Source organism: Epinephelus fuscoguttatus, linkage group LG17, assembly GCF_011397635.1.
Source record: "Epinephelus fuscoguttatus linkage group LG17, E.fuscoguttatus.final_Chr_v1".
Classification (NCBI taxonomy): Eukaryota; Metazoa; Chordata; class Actinopteri; order Perciformes; family Serranidae; genus Epinephelus; species Epinephelus fuscoguttatus.
This window is the reverse complement of record NC_064768.1, coordinates 9,152,689-9,174,964: the sequence shown is the minus strand read 5'-3', so window position 1 is coordinate 9,174,964 and position 22,276 is coordinate 9,152,689. Positions and strand designations below refer to the sequence as shown.

The 22,276-nt window shown below is 39.3% G+C and overlaps 3 gene segments (V, D, J or C); 2 read left to right on the top strand and 1 right to left on the bottom strand.

The window, feature by feature from the left end:
• Positions 1 to 3,295: 3,295 nt before the first annotated feature.
• LOC125905352 (Ig kappa chain V region 3381-like) lies at positions 3,296 to 5,293 on the bottom strand. The segment is given in 2 exon segments: positions 3,296 to 4,706; positions 4,814 to 5,293. Coding segments are annotated over 2 exon segments (414 nt in total).
• Positions 5,294 to 5,489: 196 nt separating this feature from the next.
• Positions 5,490 to 7,368, top strand: LOC125905366 (Ig kappa-b4 chain C region-like). The segment is given in 2 exon segments: positions 5,490 to 5,630; positions 6,862 to 7,368. A coding segment is annotated over 1 exon segment (309 nt).
• LOC125905375 (Ig kappa-b4 chain C region-like) lies at positions 5,959 to 16,680 on the top strand. The segment is given in 2 exon segments: positions 5,959 to 5,993; positions 16,152 to 16,680. A coding segment is annotated over 1 exon segment (258 nt).
• The last annotated feature ends 5,596 nt before the right edge of the window (positions 16,681 to 22,276 follow it).

The following is a 22,276-nucleotide window of genomic DNA, read 5'->3' as shown; positions in this document are numbered from 1 at the left end:
AATAAGTAACATTAACAGTATCTAATAACATACACTATCTCTACCAGCATCTCCCTCTCCCCTCTCCTCCACACACACACACACACATGCACACACCTCACCTCCTGATGCTTTCCTTATAGGTCACTTACACAGGATATATTTTTATACAGTCCATGGCAGCAACAGTAATGTTTACAACAACAAAGTCACTATTTAAAACCCACTAATATCTGACTGGAATATAAATATTCCTCCTGACATCACAATACTGAGTGAAGAAAGTCACGTTATCTCAGCATGAAGACAAACATCAGTATCAGTCATTCATCCTGGTCTCTGTCCCTCCTCTACTGAGGACACTCACTGTCTGCAGGTTGGTTGCCTCAGGTACATTTTAAGATAAAGTGTTAGCCTACATACAGATAGCTTTCATTTTAGTTTGTCTGTAACCGTTTGCTGTAAGCACCGCGAGTGCGATGTGCTTGTGTCAACCGCGATCGTAAATCATAATAGCGGTGAATGAGAGACTGTGGACAGAGCAGACTGAAATGTGGCTTTCTACATGCTGATCACATGTATTGATAAAGTATTGGCTTGGCTGGCAGAGGTTTTATTGCACTTACTCACAGTAACAAGTGTAGCTGTCGTTAACTAGAGTCATCTTGAAGTTATATTCCCTTCATCTGCACCGCGGCCCCACCGCTGCAGAATGATGATACATGAAACCGAAACTTTAAAAAGTGACGCAGATAATGGCGGAGCTTACTGTTATTACGGTGTTGATTAAACTTGCCTTGGGTTGTTTAATACCGGGTCTCGGTACCAATCCCTGCTCGGGCGTTTGATGAAGTCTCCTGGTTGGCTGGTGATAGACTGGTGTCAAACTGTCTTTACAGCCCGTTCATGCCAGGCTCGAATCAAACTCACCACTGGTGATGTACGCATCGTCTCATTTGATGTTGCTCAATAAGACTCCAGAATGTCATCGCATTTTTTTTCTCAACAGAGCAGGTGTCAAAGCCGTGTTGACAGGAAAGAGGCACAGGAGAAAACCGTAAAATCACCTGGGGCAGTGTGGGCAGGGCATCAAGGCCACTGTAGCCTTAGGGCAGAGATTTTTTTCAAGGGCACAGGGCCAAATGAGGAGGGCACAAGAGCCATGGCCCTCGTGGCCCTCGTGGCCCTCGTGAAATTCCTGCCCTGCACAGTGGTGACAGCATTGGTAATATCAATGTTTCTTAATATAATAGGGTATGAAAGGATGGTAAAGTTTTCATTTGGCTTCCTCCACGTTAATACAGTTGATTCTGTTCATAACAATGTTATAATATTTATAGTGGGGTCTTTGTTTTACAGGTGTGAAAGAGAAAATAATGACCAAAAAAATATTCACCACACTCTTAAGAGAGCGTGACAGAAAAGGTTTCATACCATGACACCCATTTTATTTTGCTAGATGTCCTGTTAATTCTTTTGGCAAAGGGATCTACGTTAATTTAAACACCTTAGAGAAAATGTAAACTCCACAGTCTGTAATTGATCTTTTTTTGTAAATTTAAAAGCAGAACAGAATAAACAAAAAACTGCTTCAATAAATATTCACATTATTTACTTAAAGAGACAAGACGCAGGTTTTTTCATGTTCTATGTAATATCATCAGTGTAGAAGATGATGTGACTGTGGTGTTACTTTAAGAAGATGTTTTATATGCTGATATGTTTCGAACATCTTACAAAAGTTTAATTGTTAAAGTGTTCAGATGTTTTCATTTTATCACAAGTTCAATCTGCCCTCAGAAATGTAGGTGTCACTTTTGACCAGGCATTGACTCTTGAGCATCATTTGTGTCCAGTCAAGATACGTCATACAATGTTGTGCTGGTGTGTCTGGAGGTAAAATCAAGATTCTAATACACTGATATATTTTATCCAATTATTATGTTGTAACTCTGTTTTGCCATGTCTTTCACATCCATGCATCACTAACCAGTGGCCCAGTGGGCTATCATATGGCCTTTGACCAGGTCCTTAAAAAGATCTCACAACACACTTGTCTTCATTTTTGTTGCCCAATTCCCATTCAATAAAAAATCTAGTTTAAAAAACTTGTGATCACTTTTAGAGGTCTACACAGTCAGGCAACCTCCTATATTAATGATGTCATGCAGGCCTGTGACACAAGGAGGTCAGAAACATCTTATGATCAGGGCTTGTTGGTTTTCAACGTATCGTAATACAACAGTTTGGTGGATTTCTTGGGAAAATGCACAAACAATGTTTTCTATCATATCTAACAACTTAGGGTCGGATCTACTAAGATCCCAATTTGCGTGTACTAATTTGCCTGCGCAATCTAGAATTTTGCGTGTGGGGCTGAACTGCGGTTTGCGGGCGATTTACTAAGAGTGATTGCGTAAATGACAAGAGGTGCAAACGTGTTGGAGACACCCTTTTTAAATGAGGGTTTTGCGTGTTTTATGGTTTGCAGCATGGCGAGTTTGGAGAGAAAGCGCAAAGTAAAATTCGACCCTATGGAATTAGAGGTGTTGGTAGATGAGGCCAAGAAACACTTAAATGAGCTACAGCAAAGAAACCTGACTGTCTCACAAAGAAACACTATATGGGAAGAAATCTGTGACCAACAGCCAGGGACCGGAGAGGGAGGAGAGGTGCGCACGGCGGGAAAGTTCCACCTGCGTAAAAGGAAACACAAATAATACACTCAACTGTCACGTTTAAGTTTTCTTATATCGGCTATGAATATTCATTTTGTGTAAAACAGGCTATACAATAAAGAACTGTTTATTTTTGTTTTTTTGCCTCGATAAATATTAGAGCTATAGCCTAATATATTTTGTGACTGAAACAATGTGTCTTTAATATGATGTTGCGTGGCTTAACATAATTAGATGTTAATGAGACTGACTATTTTGTTTGATAATAATGTTTGGAATCTAGAAAGTGATTTCAATCATCTTTTTTTCAGTGAATGTTGATTTGCTTAACTTTGCAATGCTCTGCAGTTTATTGGGTCACACTAGCACTCGTATTCTAATCTACAGCATTATGTTTAACCAAGGTGTATTTCTGCATTACATATTATTGAATGAAAATAGAAAAATAAATGCATATACCAAACAGCTCACAAGAAGTGACTTCGAATGAGATTGCTGAGTGTCTGCATCCCTGCAGCACTGGTTTGTTGCTCCGTACTATGTTAAGCAGAGATGAAAGAAAGTTCATTCATTCAATCACAAGTTCTGTTTGGACTACATTTTATCATGAATATTTCTGATGCTGCTCTGTGTGTCGATGTTTTCTTGTAACTGGACAGAGTTGAGATGGCTGCAATCCAGTATGAGGTCAAAGGTCATGACCAAGTCTTTTCTAATTTACTGTCTGAGCTTGTCTCCTCTTTATTAACTGACAAATTAATTAAATCAATCAAATCAATCAAATACGAAAAAGAGATTATAATTAGAATTGCGTGTGCACAGTTTCTGTCAGGGGCGATTGCTCTGAGACAACAAGGGAGGCTGAACTTCCCCTAAAATTTCATAGAAGAAATGGTCAAATATGCACTATTGAATTTACATTAAAATAAGAATTTACATTGCATTAAATGTGCTCTAGGATGCATTGAACATCATGACTATGATGTTCAAACATCAGCTGTTTATCACCAGTTTTCAAACGCGACCTCCCTGTTATACATTCTCGTGTCAGCACGGTGGACGCGGATGCTTCATGCATTTCTATGACACAGCGTTGAGCAGGTTTTTTTCATGCAGCAAAGCGAGACGGTCATTGGATAAATGCGACAAAACTGTCACTGTCAGGGAGGCTCAGCTTCCCTGGGACCTAATGGAGCGGTATGCAGGAGAGGATGCTCGGTGTATGCATGATGATTGGAGGAATTGTCTACAAGGCTGAACCCCTTTGTGACTGACAGCGCTTCACATTTCGAGCTCAGTCCCATGCAGATATTTGCGAGTGGAGTCTTCTGACAGAGTGCCATCTGGAGTTCCTTATTTCCATGAGCGATATAGCTCATTTTCACAATTTGTACACAGTTCCGGTGTTTAAACCCATCTGAAAATCTTTGAGGTGTGTTTTGCTGTGGTTCTATGGCGGTGTGTGGTTGAAAAACTGCTTCAATTAAATGTTCCTTTTAAAAGTTACTGCCTCGCCACAATATGACAACTTTTATGATGTAAACTTAAAGTGAGCTTTCTCTGTTTGAAAGACCAGCAGCTGCCACTGCTTTGTGTGTGTGTGTGTGTGTGTGTGTGTGTGTGTGTCATCAGTGAAGTGTATCAGTCTCTGCAGTAGCTTCCAGCTGCAGCAGTCAGTTCAGTTTCTGTTCAGTCTGACTGAGGGAGGTTTTTGTACGACGCTTTTTCACTGTGTGAACAACCACTGACTGTTGATGTAGTGTTCACTCTGACAGTAGTAAACTGCTGCATCTTCAGTCTGGACTCCACTGATGGTCAGAGTGAAGTCAGATTTTGATCCACTGCCTGTAAAACGACCTGGAATCCCTGATGCTCGAGTGCTGGCATAGTATATGAGCAGTTTAGGAGTTTCTCCATCTCTCTGTTGGTACCAGGCTAAGTAGTTAGAGTTATAAACATCCCTACTGGTCCTACATGTGATGGTGACGGAGCCTCCCACAGCAGAGCTCACTGCTCCAGGCTGAGTCACTGTGACCTGACCTCTGGACTCTGAGGATACAGAGACACAAACATAAAGCAGCATCATGGTTTTGTCAGCTTCATTTCAGAGGGACAGATGTTGATAGAGGAGAGGAGTTTGATTCTCTGGACTTTACCTGTGAAGCAGCAGCAGAGGAGAGTCCAGATGAGGACGGAGATCAAAGTCATGTTTTTGATGAGGAGGATTTCTGTGGCTTCTGTTGTCATGAAGGACAGCTGTCAGTCATCCAGTGTTCAACTCTCAGGACTATAAACTCTCCCAGAGCACTGGAGCATGGTGCTGCTGATGCAAAGTGGCTCTCTATGGAAATGCTCTGACTGACTCCAACAGGGACTTGGATTACTCTGATGATGCTGATTATCAATGGATCAATCACTTTACCAGAGTATTGATTTGGAATGTGTTACTTCCTTTTTTATGAAAAGCTTTGGTTCGAGTTTGATGAGTTGATTTACTTGCAGAATATGAATTCCCACTTATTCACAGCCACACAAATCAACATCACTGTGGGATGTATTCAAACAAATTATATGTATTTTATATAATTATATTTATTCATGTATTTTCATTTATCATAATTTACGATAAACATAGGTTCATGGTAAGATTATATATATATATATATATATATATATATATATATATATAGGATTTATAGGACAGTTTTCCTTTGGAATTTTTACATTTACATTTGAATTTGTTTTACTGGAGGAGAAATTAATACTGCTTGTGGATGTTTGAAGTTTCTGTCTCTAAATGGTTAAACCAGTTATTACACAATCTGGGTAAACTGGGAACATTTTTGGTGAGTTTGTTTGTGTCAAAGTCAGAGAGCCGTGTCTCTCTACAGTGAGAGGTTTTTGTACAGCGGCTCAATGAGTTTGTATCACTGTGGGTGACTTTTGGTGGAGGAACCAGACTGGATGTTGGAAGTAAGTCAAATGTTTATTTTTTCAGCAGCCATGTTTTCTTTATATTATGTATTTAACAGGCAAGAAACAGTAGTTGCCTTTCCATTTTGTTTTTACACATATTTTGCATTAAAAGACAAAGTTAGCTTTTGAATGAGAAAATCAAAAGTCCACTGTAATGAAAATAAAACATGAAGCTAGAAGATAAATCTTTATTTCTTACTTTAATGGTTAAGTTTCATCTTGAGGGCTTGTAGGTTTAGTTCAGTGTGTCAAAGTCAGAGAGCCGTGTCTCTCTACAGTGAGAGGTTTTTGTACAGCGGCTCAATGAGTTTGTATCACTGTGGTTGACTTTTGGTGGAGGAACCAGACTGGATGTTGGAAGTAAGTCAGATTTTAATAAGAAGTTTATACAGAAATATCAAATACCATACTGTAAAATATCAAATACCATACTGTAAAATAATGTTTCAAATTTCATTTTTAAAAGTTTGTTTTGTTCATAAAGCTCTTAGTATTTTTGATATTATTTCTCCTCTTTTATCATGGAGACACACTCAGAGCAGCTTTACAAGCATTTCTTTACACATTCCTGTCATACTGACATTCAAATGACTTGATGATGAAGATAAAACTGCAAGTCTACTGTAAAAATGTTTTCTAAAGTTAATTTTTAGTTTTCCTCCACAATGATAACTTTTGTTATGATGAAGTCAAACATACTTTATTCAAGTAAAATTGAACAGAGTGAAGATACACATCAGTATTTGAAAAGGTGCAATTTCTGTTGTCTTTTTTATTGTACTAAATAATGTTGGATTTTTGTTTGTTTTAATAATCGCCAAAGAATGACTGATATCCACATAAAGAACATCTGATTGTTTTTCTTTCATTTTCTGTCTTTATTAATGTTTTCTCTAAATCCTTTAAAGTATTGTATGATCAGGTTTTTTGATGTGTTTGATGTTAAATTTTTACAGTTTTTTCAAATCTGCTGCTTTTATGTCCAGTGTAGTTTGATATATTTGAGGTCATTCTGTATGATGATTGTCTCTGTGCTGATTTGCATGAGAGGCTTCTTAAAGGGAAGTGAAACAATGTGTGAGTGAGTGACTGATGGAGCAGAAAAACCATCTGACAGAAACTCCTCAAAGGAGAAAATCAACTCTCACACAGTAAAGGTGTTCAAGTGTCTGATGGTTGATTGACAGCTGTGTGGTCCCTGTCCTCTAAGCTGATTGGTGTCTCCTAGGTGATGTCCGTCCCACCCTGATGGTGCTGCCCCCCTCCAGTGAGGAGCTGCAGCAGGGGAAGGCCACGCTCATGTGTCTGGCCAACAAGGGCTTCCCCTCAGACTGGAGTCTGGCCTGGAAGGTGGACGGCAGCAGCAGCAGCAGCAGCTGGGAGGAGAGCAGGAGCCCTGGGGTGCTGGAGAAGGACGGCCTCTACAGCTGGAGCAGCACCCTGAGGCTCCCTGCTGACCAGTGGAGGAGGTTGGGATCTGTGACCTGTGAGGCCACCCAGGGCTCCCAGACTCCACTCTCAGAGACACTGAGGAGAGACCAGTGTTCCCAGTCCTGACCTGACTCACTGGGACTCTGCTGCTGGTTTTACTCTGCTACTGCTCTCAGTCTGCTCTCTGTCTTTCTATCATGTGACCAGTTTAACAGCTCTCACCTTGAAACAGCAATGTTTTTATTCTTGTCATGATGCTTATGCTGTTAATGCTGTATAATAAAACATAAGCAAATAAAAAACATTGTATGAATACTTTTATTGCAACAGTTCCCTTCTCCCACATGTTAAGAGATACAAGATTATAACCCATGTCACAGTTAGATTGTCTCACTGCTGGTGATGGTTTCATTAATGACTTCTTGAATCATGTAATGGCACTTACCCACTAAGTCATTGAGGTTCATCTGACAGTGTCTCTAGCAGTATTATTATGGACCAGGGTAATTTTGATGAAATTATTTTAAAATGTGTCAAATCTAAATGACTTAATTGAGTTTTAAATATTAGAAGCAAATTGCAGATTATCATCAGCATAAGATGATATACCATGGTTCTTTAATGATGTTCTTATGTCAAATATTTAATGCTGGTGTTGCTGATTTTTTTTAGAACATTAACTATTCCATGTAAAGTCACCCAGGTATATCTTCACCCTGAGGTGAATGAGGATTCCTGTTTCATGAACATTCATTTGCATCAAGACAATATAGTCAGTCCTTTAAATACATCTCCAAAGATTTTAACTAAAAAAATGTTGAGGTCTGAAATAAAAACCCCATCAATGAGAAAAATAAAAAGTATATAAAAATAACATTTGTCACATTTTTCAAAGTCAACATGTGGGTGCATTGAATCTACATAAAACACTCAGGGCCCTATTTAGGTTGTCTTAAACGCGAAGCGCCAGGCGTGCGGCGTGTCCCAGTCACTTGCTAGTTAGACAGCGCATTTTTAGACTGTGCGCCACGGCGGAGAGTCTAAAAGGGTTGGACTTACTCTGTGAATTAGTCATGGGTGTGTTTTGGGCGGATCATTCAATAAGCCAATCAGAGTGTCACCTCTCATTCCCTTTAAAAGAGGTGCGATTGGAGCGCATGGCGGAGAGCTAGTTAGATGGTGGACGTACCAACTGGAAAGAGTGAGTGTTTTACAACAGAGGAGACGGATCTCCTCGTGCGGGAGGTGAAGGCCCGTCAGAACCAGATCTACGGGGACAGCAGACAGGCACCCAAGCTCCCCGAGCTAAAGCAGGCGTGGGATCACTAATACAAGAAAGATCTTACTAAATATCTGTGGAATGTTATTCAAACCTGTTTTCATCATATAACAGAGCACAGCGGTCAGGACTGCCGCAGAGCTCCCCAAGGTGCTGATCCTGCAGCTAGGACCTGTTCAGTGTTTTCTCCCCCACCCACGTTTGTTAATTGTTTTCACGTTTCCTAGAGCTGTGTTCTGCCTCTTATTTGCATGTGTGTCCTCTGTACACTCAGATAACGATATAATAATATAATGTAGCCTAGTATATAATGTAGCCTAGTATAACATGTTAAATTAAAGCTGCAAGCAGCATTTGGCGGGACCTCGCACTCGTGCCCATTTCCGCCCCCAGCCCATTTCGTCACTGTGAATTATTTAGAAATATCAAACATATTGCCACAAACATCAGAAAATCCTTACAGAGCTGAACGTTTTGATGTTTGAATGCTTTCTGTAGCTGTAGGTATGTACAAGTGATGTCACATTATGCAAATTAGATGAGCGAATTTCTTCCCATCAGATTCCTCTTCCTTTATTTTGAGGAAGAGACGACAAAAACAACACAAAACAAAATAAATCTACTGTGTAAATGTTGGTCCAAACTGTTGGTCCAATCATGAAAATAATGTGATGATGAGAGAGATAAAGTTATACAGAAGATCTGTTTAGTAGCAGTTGAGGTGGCATGTGTGCATCTTTAAAACTGATAAAATAAACAGTGTAGGAGGAGATGTGTTTTCTTGAGACCACGTTTGAGGCGAAATCTTACTTTGAAAGGTCAAACAGCTCACTTCCTGTTGGAATCAGGTCCTGGGTGTCAATGCGTGATTTGTAAGTCAAACACACCAGTTTTGGTTTGATCTTGATACCGACATCCCTACGGGCTGTAGTGGCCATTTTAGTGTGTCTAGGTGGCGCTAGAGAGCCCATTTTGGCACTGTAGGGGTTAATAATGTGTATTTGCTGTTTCAAATGAAGTTTCTGCTGCTGTAATCTGTCCTTTATAGATTGTGAGACACACAGACAGAGAGAGCCGTGTGGTTATGTGTGTGTGTGTGTGTGTGCAGCCGTTGTCATGGCGATTAATGACTTGTCAGCACCTGTGGCACACACAGACAGCTAAGGAGAGCAGCTCACCAAAGGCTGTTTATAATGGGTTTTAACTCCTCGAACAAATGCTTCGCATGCCCAAACCGTTGGTCCAAGCAAGAAAATAAAGTGATTTTGAGAGACAGCCACTTCTCGTGAACGCACGTGCTGCGTTTTATATTTCTCGAGTCAAAAATGTGGTCAGGGGAGCGAGTTTAAAATGTGTTGCACCTAAGCTGTTTCCAGAAATTTCTCCTCTGAGTTTACATGGGAGTGAATGAGAAAAAAATCGGCGCTCCCTTCGCTTTGGAGCCACTCAGCAAAAATTTGTACGTGTGAGAGATTCCATGTCAACATATCTGCGAGCAGGACAAATTTTCCTACGTTTTGTGGTATAAATTGTGTCTGTACAGTGAAAATTGTGGCCATGGCAGCGAGTTAAAGACAAAAGTTTTAGACGATTTTTAGAGCCCTCTCCACTCTAGCTCACAGCATTCCATGCAATACACACCCATTGTAAAGTGAGAATTTCTCCACTTTTGCTCATGGTACTTTGAGAGGCACAGATCAAAAACGGTAAAAGATATGAAAAGATGAAAACATGAGTGAATAGATGAGACCTGTGGCAACATTTGAGAGTTGGAATGGAGTCTGTAGCACAAAGTATGGAGACGCTGTAAATGCTAGAAAAAGCCCGAAGATTGGTCTCTTTCTCCCCCCCGCTGCCATTCATTTCCTATGGGACAGCTTTCGAAGATCGTCAGGACGTTTTTCTGACATCTCACCTTATGGAGGCCACAAAATCCAAACGCAGCGAGTAATGAAAATGTTACGCACAACTTTTGATTAGAAGGAGTTGATCTGTAATCTGTGCAAGTTTGAAGTCGAGAGGATAAACGCTGTATGAGAAGATGATTTTTTTAGGAAAGGCAGTTTTAAGGCAAAATCTTACTTTGAAAGGGCAAATATGTCACTTCCTGTTGGATTTAGGTCAGGGGTGTCAGCGCGTGATTTTTAGGTCTTGATGAAACGAACACGCCACTTTTGGTTTCATGTTTCTACGACGTTCCTACAGGCCGTGGCGGCCATTTTTGTGTGCCTAGGTGGCGCTAGAGAGCCCATTTTGGCACTTTAGGGTAATGTCACCATTTTATAAAATTTTTCACCGGTTCTGATGTGCGTGCCAATTTTGGTGAGTTTTTGAGCATGTTTAGGGGGTCAAATTCCAGTTCAAAGAGGCGGCGGAAGAAAGAATAAAGAATAAAGAATAAAGAATAATAATAAACACAGCAAAAACAATAGGGTCCTCGCCTTTGGCGAGGACTGCTCTGTGAGCAGTCCTCTGCCTTAGGGCTCGGTCCCTAATAAATGCAATGTGTGAGCTTTGGTTTTCAATCAAAAAAATGATTGATTGGTCAGATAATTTCACAATTTCATTTGTCATTATTACAAATTATGATGACCATTATTACTGCAATTAGATCATTCTGATTAATGACTGACCATTAAGACGTGTTTCTGATAAATATTTTAATGTGCACAATAATAACCTTTCACACTGTAATCATATTTTTATTTGTTATCTTTTGCATATGTGTGGCTGCTCCGTGTGTGTCTGAGCAGAGTGCACGCGCGTTGTGCACCCGCCTAGAGACGCATATTACTAACTTGTTTAACAGTGAAATACTGCACCGTTGACTTTAGATCAGGTTTTTGTTGGTCACTGGCACATTTGCTTTTTACGTCATCTAACTAGCAACGCGCCATGACTCCGCCTGACCACTCCTCATTTTTAGACCAACACACCCACAGAAGCGCAAGTTGATTTGCTAGTTAGACGATAAGGGCGCAGGGCGTGAAAATGACAACTGCGCCTGCATCTAAATAGCAATGACACTTGCGACATGTATTATGCGCCCTCCGCCGTCTGCTTCAGACCATCTAAATAGGGCCCTCAATCTTAAATAAAATGAAACTGATGGAACTGCTAATGTCTTATTGTACTACATTCTGTTTTCATGTGTCATTGGAACAAGTCTTAGTTTGTTGGAAACCTCTCAGTGTGTTTCACTGAAATGTAACTTTAAAACTTTGAACCTAAAAAGTTGAATTAAAATTGGTATTGACATGTTTTTATTTAACTTACAACTTAGAGAGAAATATCATTAATTTTCAGAAATGTATTAATTATTTGTGTTAATATTACACTATCTATATTTCTCCATCTTACTTTTTTGAGTATGTATCTCATTTACACAACAACAGTCATTAGAACTATTAATATATAACTGGTGTTTCAGTGTCTGTGCAGATGTTGAGTCAGATCAGTTCCTCTCCAAGTGAAGAGGTTTTTGTACAACGTTGTATCACTGTGTGAACGGCCAGCTGTAACCTCCCTGCTGACAGTAATAAACTCCTGCATCTTCAGTCTGAACTCCACTGATGGTCAGAGTGAAGTCAGTCCCAGATCCACTTCCACTAAAACAATCTGAAACACCAGACTGACGAGTTGTAGCATAATAAATTAGAAGTTTCGGAGACTCTCCAGGTTTCTGAAGGTACCAGTGAAGGTAGTGGCTCATATCTGAACTGGCTTTACATCTGATAGAGACAGTCTGTCCTGGAACAACAGACTGAGATCCACGAGACTGAGTCAGGATGATTTCTCCTGATGAAGCAGGAAAACATGAAAAAGAGCAGAAGGGTTATTGAGACAAATCCAGTTTGGAGAGAGATGATCAACATCCAGACAGAAGAGTATCATTTCTTTAACATGGAGAACAGATGGAAGAAGGTAAATGCTGCTTGTTTCAGTGTTTCTCCATCATAGCAGAACATCATTGAGGTGAACCTGGTTGCATCCTGAAGCAAAGTTTTCAGAAGAGAGTCTCACCCTGAACATGGAGCCCCAGGGTGGCCAGCAGTAGAATCAGTGACATCATCATTGTGCTGTCAGCGTGTCAGTGGCTCTGAAAGGCCTGGACAGCCACTGATCAACACTGGTCTCTTAACAGCAGGGAGCAGAGAGGCAGGACACATATGCAAACACACAGAGTCAGTCAGCTGTAGCTGTCCTCAACATATCATGGTGTTCATCTCTCAGTGGTGACCGCATTGATTATTTCAATGGTTCACTACATAATAAGGTATGAAAGGATCGAAAAATTTTGTCCCAGAGAATTTTATTTTGCTTCCTCCACATAATAAAGTTGATTCTGTTTGTGAGTATATTTTAACATCTAGAGTGTTTTTTTTTGTTTTTTTGTTCTTTAGGTGTGAAGGAGAAAAAAAAAATCCCCCCCCCCCCCCATCAATGCACTCATGAGTCTGATATATGTTTCATACCAGGAATCCCATTTAGTTTTGCCAGATGTCCTATTAATTCTTTTAGCAATGAAATTGACATTAATTTAAACACTACTGAGAAAGTGTAAATTCCAAAGTCTACAGTAAGTGAACAGAAGAGCTGCTCTTCATATATAATTGAACATCATCGGTCTAAAAGATTATTTTACTATGGTGTTACTTTAAGAGGATGCGTTATATGCTGATTTCTTTCTTACACATTATGAAAGTTTCAATGTTAGAGTGTTCAGATATTTCAATTTTATCATCTCCTCAATCTGCCCTCAGAAATGTAGGTGTCACTTTTGAACAGACACTGACTCTTGAGCAGCATTTGAAGTGTCTGATCCATCTCTGTATTTTCCAGTCAAGACACATTGTACAATGTTCTGCTAGTGTGTCTTAAGCTGAGATGAAGATGACTTTTGTTGCAAAGTATAGCCAGGTAAGTGCTCTATAGGTTTTATTTGCAAAAAGAAGAAAAGTCTTATGTGAAGCAGAGATTAAAGAAAGTTCATTCATTCAGTCAAAAGTTCTGTTTGGACTACATTTTATGATGAATATTTCTGATGCTGCTCTGTGTGCCGATGTTTTCTTGTAACTGGACAGAGTTGAGATGGCTGTGATCCAGTATGAAGCTGAGGTCAAAGGTCGTGACCAAATCTTTTCTAATTTACTGTCTGAGCTTGTCTCCTCTTTATTAACTGACAAATCAATCAAATGAATTCAAATAAGAAAAATGGATAATAATGAGAACGGTGTGTGCACTGTGTGTGTGTGTGTGTGTGTGTGTGTGTGTGTGTGTCCTCAGTGAAGTGTATCAGTCTCTGCAGTAGCTTCCAGCTGCAGCAGTCAGTTCAGTTTCTGTTCAGTCTGACTGAGGGAGGTTTTTGTACGACGCTTTTTCACTGTGTGAACAGCCACTGACTGTTGATGTAGTGTTCACTCTGACAGTAGTAAACTGCTGCATCTTCAGTCTGGACTCCACTGATGGTCAGAGTGAAGTCAGACTTTGATCCACTGCCTGTAAAACGATCTGGAATCCCTGATGCTCGAGTGCTGGTGAGGTAAATGAGCAGTTTAGGAGTTTCTCCATCTCTCTGTTGGTACCAGGCTAAGCGAGAATAATAAACATCCTGACTGGTCCTACATGTGATGGTGACTGAGCGCCCCACAGCAGAGCTCACTGCTCCAGGCTGAGTCACTGTGACCTGACCTCTGGACTCTGAGGATACAGAGACACAAACATAAAGCAGCATCATGGTTTTGTCAGCTTCATTTCAGAGGGACAGATGTTGATAGAGGAGAGGAGTTTGATTCTCTGGACTTTACCTGTGAAGCAGCAGCAGAGGAGAGTCCAGATGAGGACGGAGATCAAAGTCATGTTTTTGATGAGGAGGATTTCTGTGGCTTCTGTTGTCATGAAGGACAGCTGTCAGTCATCCAGTGTTCAACTCTCAGGACTATAAACTCTCCCAGAGCACTGGAGCATGGTGCTGCTGATGCAAAGTGGCTCTCTATGGAAATGCTCTGACTGACTCCAACAGGGACTTGGATTACTCTGATGATGCTGACTATTAATGGATCAATCACTTCACCAGAGTATTGATTAGGAATGTGTTACTTCCTTTTTATAAAAAGCTTTGGTTTGAGTTGGATGAGTTGATTTACTTGCAGAATATTATTGTGAATTCCCACTTATTCACAGCCACACAAATCACCATCACTGTGGGATGTATTCAGACAAAATGTATTTTCATTTATCATAATCAACAATAAACATAGGTTCATGATAATTATATATATCAGGATTATTAATGGCAGGATTTATAGGACAGTTTTTGTTTTACTGGAGGAGAAATTAGTACTGCTTGTAGATGTTTGAAGTTTCACATAGAAAATGTTGTGTATATATTCATAGTTTGTGAGTTCGTTTCTAAACGGTTAAACCAGTTATTACACAATCTGGGTAAACTGGGAATATTTTTGGTGAGTTTGTTTGTGTCAAAGTCAGAGAGCCGTGTCTCTCTACAGTGAGAGGTTTTTGTACGGCGGCTCAATGAGTTTGTATCACTGTGGTTCACATTCGGTGGAGGAACCAGACTGGATGTTGGAAGTAAGTCAGATGTTTAAAATGTTTATTTTTTCAGCAGCCATGTTTTCTATATATTTAACAGGCAAGAAATAGTAGTTCCCTTTTCATTTTGTTTACATATTTTTGCATTGAAAGACAAAGTTAGCTTTTGAATGAGAAAATCAAAAGTCCATTGTAATGAAAATAAAACATGAAGCTAGAAGATAAATCTTTATTTCTTACTTTAATGGTTAAGTTTCATCTTGAGGGCTTGTAGGTTTAGTTCAGTGTGTCAAAGTCAGAGAGCCGTGTCTCTCTACAGTGAGAGGTTTTTGTACGGCGGCTCAATGAGTTTGTATCACTGTAGTGGACTTTTGGTGGAGGAACCAGACTGGATGTTGGAAGTAAGTCAAATTTTAATAATAAGTTTATACAGAAATACTAAATACCATACTGTAAAATAATGTTTCAAAATCCATTTTTAAAAGTTTGTTTTGTTCATAAAGCTCTTAGTATTTTTGATATTATTTCTCCTCTTTTATCATGGAGACACACTCAGAGCAGCTTTACAAGCATTTCTTTACACATTCCTGTCATACTGACATTCAAATGACTTGATGATGAAGATCAAGCTTCAATTCTACTGTAAAATGTTTTCTAAAGTTAATTTTTAGTTTTCCTCCACAGTGATAACTTTTGTTATGATGAAGTCAAACATACTTTATTCAAGTAAAATTGAACAGAGTGAAGATACACATCAGTATTTGAAAAGGTGCAAATTCTGTTTTCTTTTTTATTGTACTAAATATTGTTGGATTTTTATTTCTTTCAATAGTCACTAAAGAATGACTGAAATCCACATTAAGAACATCTGATTGCTTTTCTTTATTTTTTTTTTCAATTTTTTATTTTTATTAATGCTTTCTCTACATCCTTAAGTATTGTATGATCAGGTTTTTTGATGTATTTGATTTGAAATTTTTACTTTTTTTCCGAATCTGCTGCTTTTATGTCCAGTGTAGTTTGATACATTTGAGGTCATTCTGTAAGATGATTGTCTCTGTGCTGATTTGCATGAGAGGCTTCTTAAAGGGAAGTGAAACTATGTGTGAGTGAGTGACTGATGGAGCAGAAAAAACATCTGACAGAAACTCCTAAAAGGAGAAAATCAACTCTCACACAGTAAAGGTGTCCAAGTGTCTGATGGTTGATTGACAGCTGTGTGGTCCCTGTCCTCTAAGCTGATTGGTGTCTCCTAGGTTATGTCCATCCAACCCTGACGGTGCTGCCCCCCTCCAGTGAGGAGCTGCAGCAGGGGAAGGCCACGCTCATGTGTCTGGCCAACAAGGGCTTCCCCTCAGACTGGAGTCTGGCCTGGAAGGTGGATGGCTGCATCAGCAGCATCAACTGGGAAGAGAGCAGGAGCCCTGGGGTGCTGGAGAAGGACGGCCTCTACAGCTGGAGCAGCACCCTGAGGCTCCCTGCGGACCAGTGGAGGAAGGTGGGCTCTGTGACCTGTGAGGCCACCCAGGGCTCCCAGACTCCACTCTCAAAGACACTGAGGAGAGACCAGTGTTCCCAGTCCTGACCTGACTCACTGGGACTCTGCTGCTGGTTTTACTCTGCTACTGCTCTCAGTCTGCAATCTGGAACTATCTGTTTGATTTGTCTTAGATTTGACATCTTTCAATAGCCATATTTACCAGCTTGTGGCAATATTTCAATGTTATTTCACTATTTCCACATAATAAAGACATGTTTATCAAATCAGTTGTTTTCATCTTTATTGTCATCAAAGTTGCTGAATGTTTTTCTCTTCATAGCATTAGTAACTTTATGAAATCCAGAGGAAAAATAAGCTGATGGAAAATCCTGTAAGTTGTCTGAGATGAATTCAGAACAAATTTTTACGAAAATATGATGTAGGTCTATTTTTACTGAAGAGTTCATAAATTCAAACAAAACTCCTCATTATTGTTTGATTAGTATTAACATTGATGGTTGTAGTATAAGTCCATAATTTATTGTCAAAATGGATATGAATGCCTTCATCACTGTAAAACTTATTCTGCTATAGTCATTATAGATTTGTCTGTAATAATAAACCTTTGGAGCAAAGGAATATTTCTTTGTGGGAACATTTCAATGATAAATAATTCAATCAGCTCTCATTACTATAGTGTCTTTATAGTAAGGACTGTAACGTTGTAATTAATTCAGGATTATCCAAAGAACATGCATTATTATTTGAATTAAACTAAAAAAAGTCAGAAAAAAATGTTTGTGAAATCTGAAATAAATATCAAAATGTCGTCTTCATAGAGAGAAATAAAATGAGTTTGATGTACAAATTTTAAACTGGGAAAAATGTATTGTACATACTGTTTCTGCTGAAGAACCACAAAGAGAAATAAAGAGATGAAGAAAAAAAAAGGCAGAATTTAAAAGGCACTGATATAAAAACTCCATAAATCATTTTTGGTTTTAAATTTAGATTAATTTTCTTTGCTTGAAATATGCATGATTACATTATGTTGTACGTATGACTAGTAATTTTACAATATGTACAAAATCTGATTTTATTTACATCAAATTTTGTTGGTTATTTAACAAATTAGTATGTTTTCATTTTATGTATTTCTTTGTTTTCATACTCTGTGGAAAAAACTTATCACAGAACTGAAAGTACATTTCAACAGAATTTAGCTCTGATGTGCTACAGAATGTTGGAAACCCTCTTTTATAAGAGAATTGAAAATCTTTGTTTAGTGTTCACATGATCAAACTGATTACCTATTCACTTTTGGTATAACTTAAGTTGTTCAAATTTGCAGTGCAGCTGTTCAGTTGGATCAGTTCCTCTCCAGCTGAGAGAGGTTTTTGTATGGTGTTTTTTTCACTGTGTGAACCCGCTGAGACTCTGCTGACAGTAGTAAACTCCTAAATCTTCAGCCTGAACTCCTCTGATGGTCAGACTGAAGTCAGTCTCATATCAACTTCCACTAAAACGATCTAGAACTCCAGACTGACGAGTTGAAGCTTGATAAATCAGGAATTTTGGAGATTCTCCAGGTTTTTGGAGGTACCAGTGGAGAAAGCTGTAGCCACCTGAATTAACACTACAACTAGCTTTACATGTGATGGAGACAGTTTGTCCGAGAACAACAGACTGAGATCCAGGAGACTGAGTCAGGATGATTTCTCCCGAAGAGAAGGGGTTTTGTGACAAATTAAGCTTGAAAAAAAAAGATCAACATCCAGACAGAAGAGTATCATTTCTTTAACATGGAGAACAGATGGAAGAAGGTAAATGCTGCTTGTTTCAGTGTTTCTCCATCATAGCAGAACATCATTGAGGTGAACCTGGTTGCATCCTGCAGCAAAGTTTTCAGAAGAGAGTCTCACCCTGAACATGGAGCCCCAGGGTGGCCAGCAGTAGAATCAGTGACATCATCATTGTGCTGTCAGCGTGTCAGTGGCTCTGAAAGGCCTGGACAGCCACTGATCAACACTGGTCTCTTAACAGCAGGGAGCAGAGAGGCAGGGCACATATGCAAACACACAGAGTCAGTCAGCTGTAGCTGTCCTCAACATATGGTGTTTCCTTTCAATGCTGGGAGGCAGAGAGTTTATTATTATTATTAGTAATAAACTAATAATAAAAATCACTTTAAGAGCTCTACATGGTCAGGCACCCTCTTATACTAATGATGTGATACAGACCTATAACACTAGAAGGTCAGAGACATCTTGTGGTGGACACAAGTGGACCTGACAGCACAAAGCGCAAAATGCATCAGCCAGGTTAAGCTGGGTGAAACATCCATTTATCTCCTACAGCTCACTTGGTTTCACATGATACTGAACACTGGTTTCCTGGAGGATCATCCTGTGTTGTTTGACCAGTCCAAGACGGGTTATATTTGAATTGTTGTGTATTACTCTTGGTAAGTTTATGTATGAACTGTGAATAAGAACAAACTGCAGTTTTACCTCACTACAGTGAAGGTGACTGTGGCTTTGACTTGGGACTTCAGTTCTTTGGGACTCACTCTAGCTGGACACAAGTGGACCCTGTGGACACTTTCAAAAGGCAGCTGAGGACCTTCCTGTTCAGATGGTAAATGGACCTGCACTTGTATAGTGCCTCTTTATCCTTTTGACCACTCAAAGCTCTATTTACACTACTGAGTCACATTCACCCATTCACACACACACTCACACACTGGTGGCCGAGGCTACCAAACAAGGTGCCATCTGCTACTCAGTAATCTTTCACATGCTCCCACACACTGATGGAACAGCCATTGGGAGCAATTTGGGTTTCAGTATCTTGACCAAGGATACGTCGAACTGCCGATCTTCTGATTATTTGTATATAATGTACAATAAACAAGAATTTATCATAATTATTTACATTTGACAAGGTTGCTTGGATGTTTTTTCTTCATAAAATCAATTATTTTTTGTAGATGTTAACATTCCACAAAGAAAATATTTAATACATTTTTATAGTTTGTGAATCCACTTTAAACATTTTGACCTTTCATTACATCAACTGGGTAAATTGGTAATGTGTTAAGATTTAAAGATTATAATATTTTCATTTATCATAATCTATGATAAACATGAGTTCATGATAATTATTTATATCCTTGATTTACTGGAAAATCAGGTGAGAACAGGAGATTATAATGGGTTATGAATGGATGGTGAGAAGCTGATAGAAATTAATTTGATTTCCACCATTTTTTTTTTGGTGCTTTACTTGTTTTGACGAATGTTTCATTTGATGTTAAAGCAACAATCATGAAATGTTCAATCCAACTGAAGACAGTGTGTGTGTAGGCACAAGCAACCTGATCTCACAGAAATACGTGAAATGACCAGGACCTCTTAACACCGCATTCCGTGGTGGCAGCACATAATGGGTTGAAATTACGTGCTGCCACCACGAAAACAATGCCAATGTAAAGTCAATTAGGATCCTCTCCTGTGATGGACACACAGATTCCCTGATTCAATCACGTCACGTCAACCTCGTTTTCCTCAATGATATCTTTAACATTCCTGTACACACACAAAAACGCGGAAGTGTCCTTGATAACTCAACAATATGACAGGTTAATGTCAAGGCCATAAAATAAAATAAATGTATTTTGCCAGCTTTTGATAGCGTCGAGCTTTAAGAGCATTGTGCTGTGGGCGGATGGGGCGCGTTCCACTACTGTTTTGTAGCTGCTCTCCGCCGTCTGTGGGCTTCATTCCATTTCAGATTGCTATCCGTCTACCGTAACTGAATCCAAACGCCACTAATAAATAAATAAATAAGAAGATAAAAATAAGGCTGAGCACAGAAGAACCAGAGAGGAAACACCATCACATGGAGCCGTCTGCCCCTGGCAACCCGGCCACGTTCCACTCCACCAGGGGAGAGTGGACCCCAAGCCAGCGCCACAGAACCAGCGGCTGCCCCACTGGTTATACCTCGGACCGTGGCAGCTGTCACACAAACCGCTGCTGAAAATTATACATTTTGATACAGATAGGCTATATACATATTGCAAAACTCTGTAAAAGTACCCCAAAGCATATTTTCATTTCCAAATATTTATTTGAAAATTTTAAATATATTAAAATGATAAGGCATCTTTGAGTAAGCTGCGAGTATCATTTAAGTTGGCTATGTCATGGCCGGGCCGAATGTCCTCTTTTTTGGAAATCAAAATATGGTCACCCTAACCATACCCATATTGTTAGTTAATATTGGTATTTGATTGTTATTACCTTCCCCAAACTTTTTATGACCTTTACAAATCTTGACCTCATATACCATGATGTGTGTATGTGTGTTGATTTTCATTTTCTTTTTTTTTCAAGTAAGTTACACAAAATTCCGCCATTTTTCACACATTACCCGCCAATTAATACACAAATTCGCGGCAACGTCAGCTCCGCACCCTATACGTCACTATACGGTCCGTCAGCTAGAGGGTCCCGCTTGCTGCAATTACAGCTGGAGTTCCCGGACAGCAGTGTTCACTTCAAATGAAAAAGTAAGTCGTTTGTATATATGTATTAATGTATATATTTTGTTCATAAACGATGTTTTTGATGGCTACAACTTACAACTTATTTTTAAATTGTGTTCATAAGATCAGCTTACTCAGAAATAACGTTAGGCCTGACGTTACATTTGATTGTCAAAGCAGAAAGCTAACGTAGTTGCTAGCTTAGTCACATAATGTTAACATTGCTACCTTATATTATAACTGATTCATTTATTTTAACCTTTCCTGTCATTAACTTCATTTCATTAATCCAGGACCCATCTGAAAATGCTCCATCAGCTAGCAACAAATAGCTGTGGCGCCATAAGACAAGCTAACGTTAGTTTCATTCTTGGGGTCTTCAAAATTCATAATTCCTTATCTGGATTGCTATCCTTAAGTTACTAAGTATAACAGACATCATTGTAAAGAGGGACAGTTAAGTTATAGTTGCGGTAATTTACGATTTGGTAACGTTATGTTTGTGTGGTCATGGGAATCTGATAATGTTACAAAGTCCTGCATAACGTTAGACACTGTGTAACGTAAAGCTAATTTAATGCTTAATGGTATATATAAACCTTAACTTAACTAGATTCAGGGGGCAGGCACAGGTAACTTATGTATTGCGAGTGGGCAGCAGGTGACAAACGTTAATACAATAACATAATGTTCCCCATTAAAAGGAGACAGTGAAATAACTGCGCAGTGTTTTAACGTTTACCTAACGTTGCGGACAATACAGCGTTAAGGACCAAGCCGGGTATCTTGAGAAATATTGGTGCCTTCATGCTGCTTGTAAAATGTTTCATAAAGTATTAACTTAGTCATTGATAGCCACAAGCTAGGCACGTCATTATGGAGACACGTTTGCAGGAGCTTCACCAGTTCAGGAGAAGTGAGTGACTGTGCATGTATATTTAACTATGGGTGCACATTGAGGAGCTTGTATTAAAGTAGGGTGACCATATTTTGATTTCCAAAAAAGAGGACACTCGGCCGGCCACGACATAGCCTGATGATGCTTGATGATGATACTTGCAGTTTACTAAAAGATGTCTTACAGTATAATTTTAATATATTTAAAATGTATATGTATGGATAGAAAATTCACTTATATTACAAAATAATATCTCTCAAAAACAGAAATTCAGATAGGCCCCTATAGATAGGGGACACATACACACACCAAAGTGTGGTGATCCGAGCCTGACGGTACCCGACAGGTGTCCTGTTTATTACTTGGGCACTGTTATTTACATGACAACACCTGAACATAACACACGCAGACACACATTGGCTGTTTGTTTCTACCTCTCTCCTCGCTGGAAGTC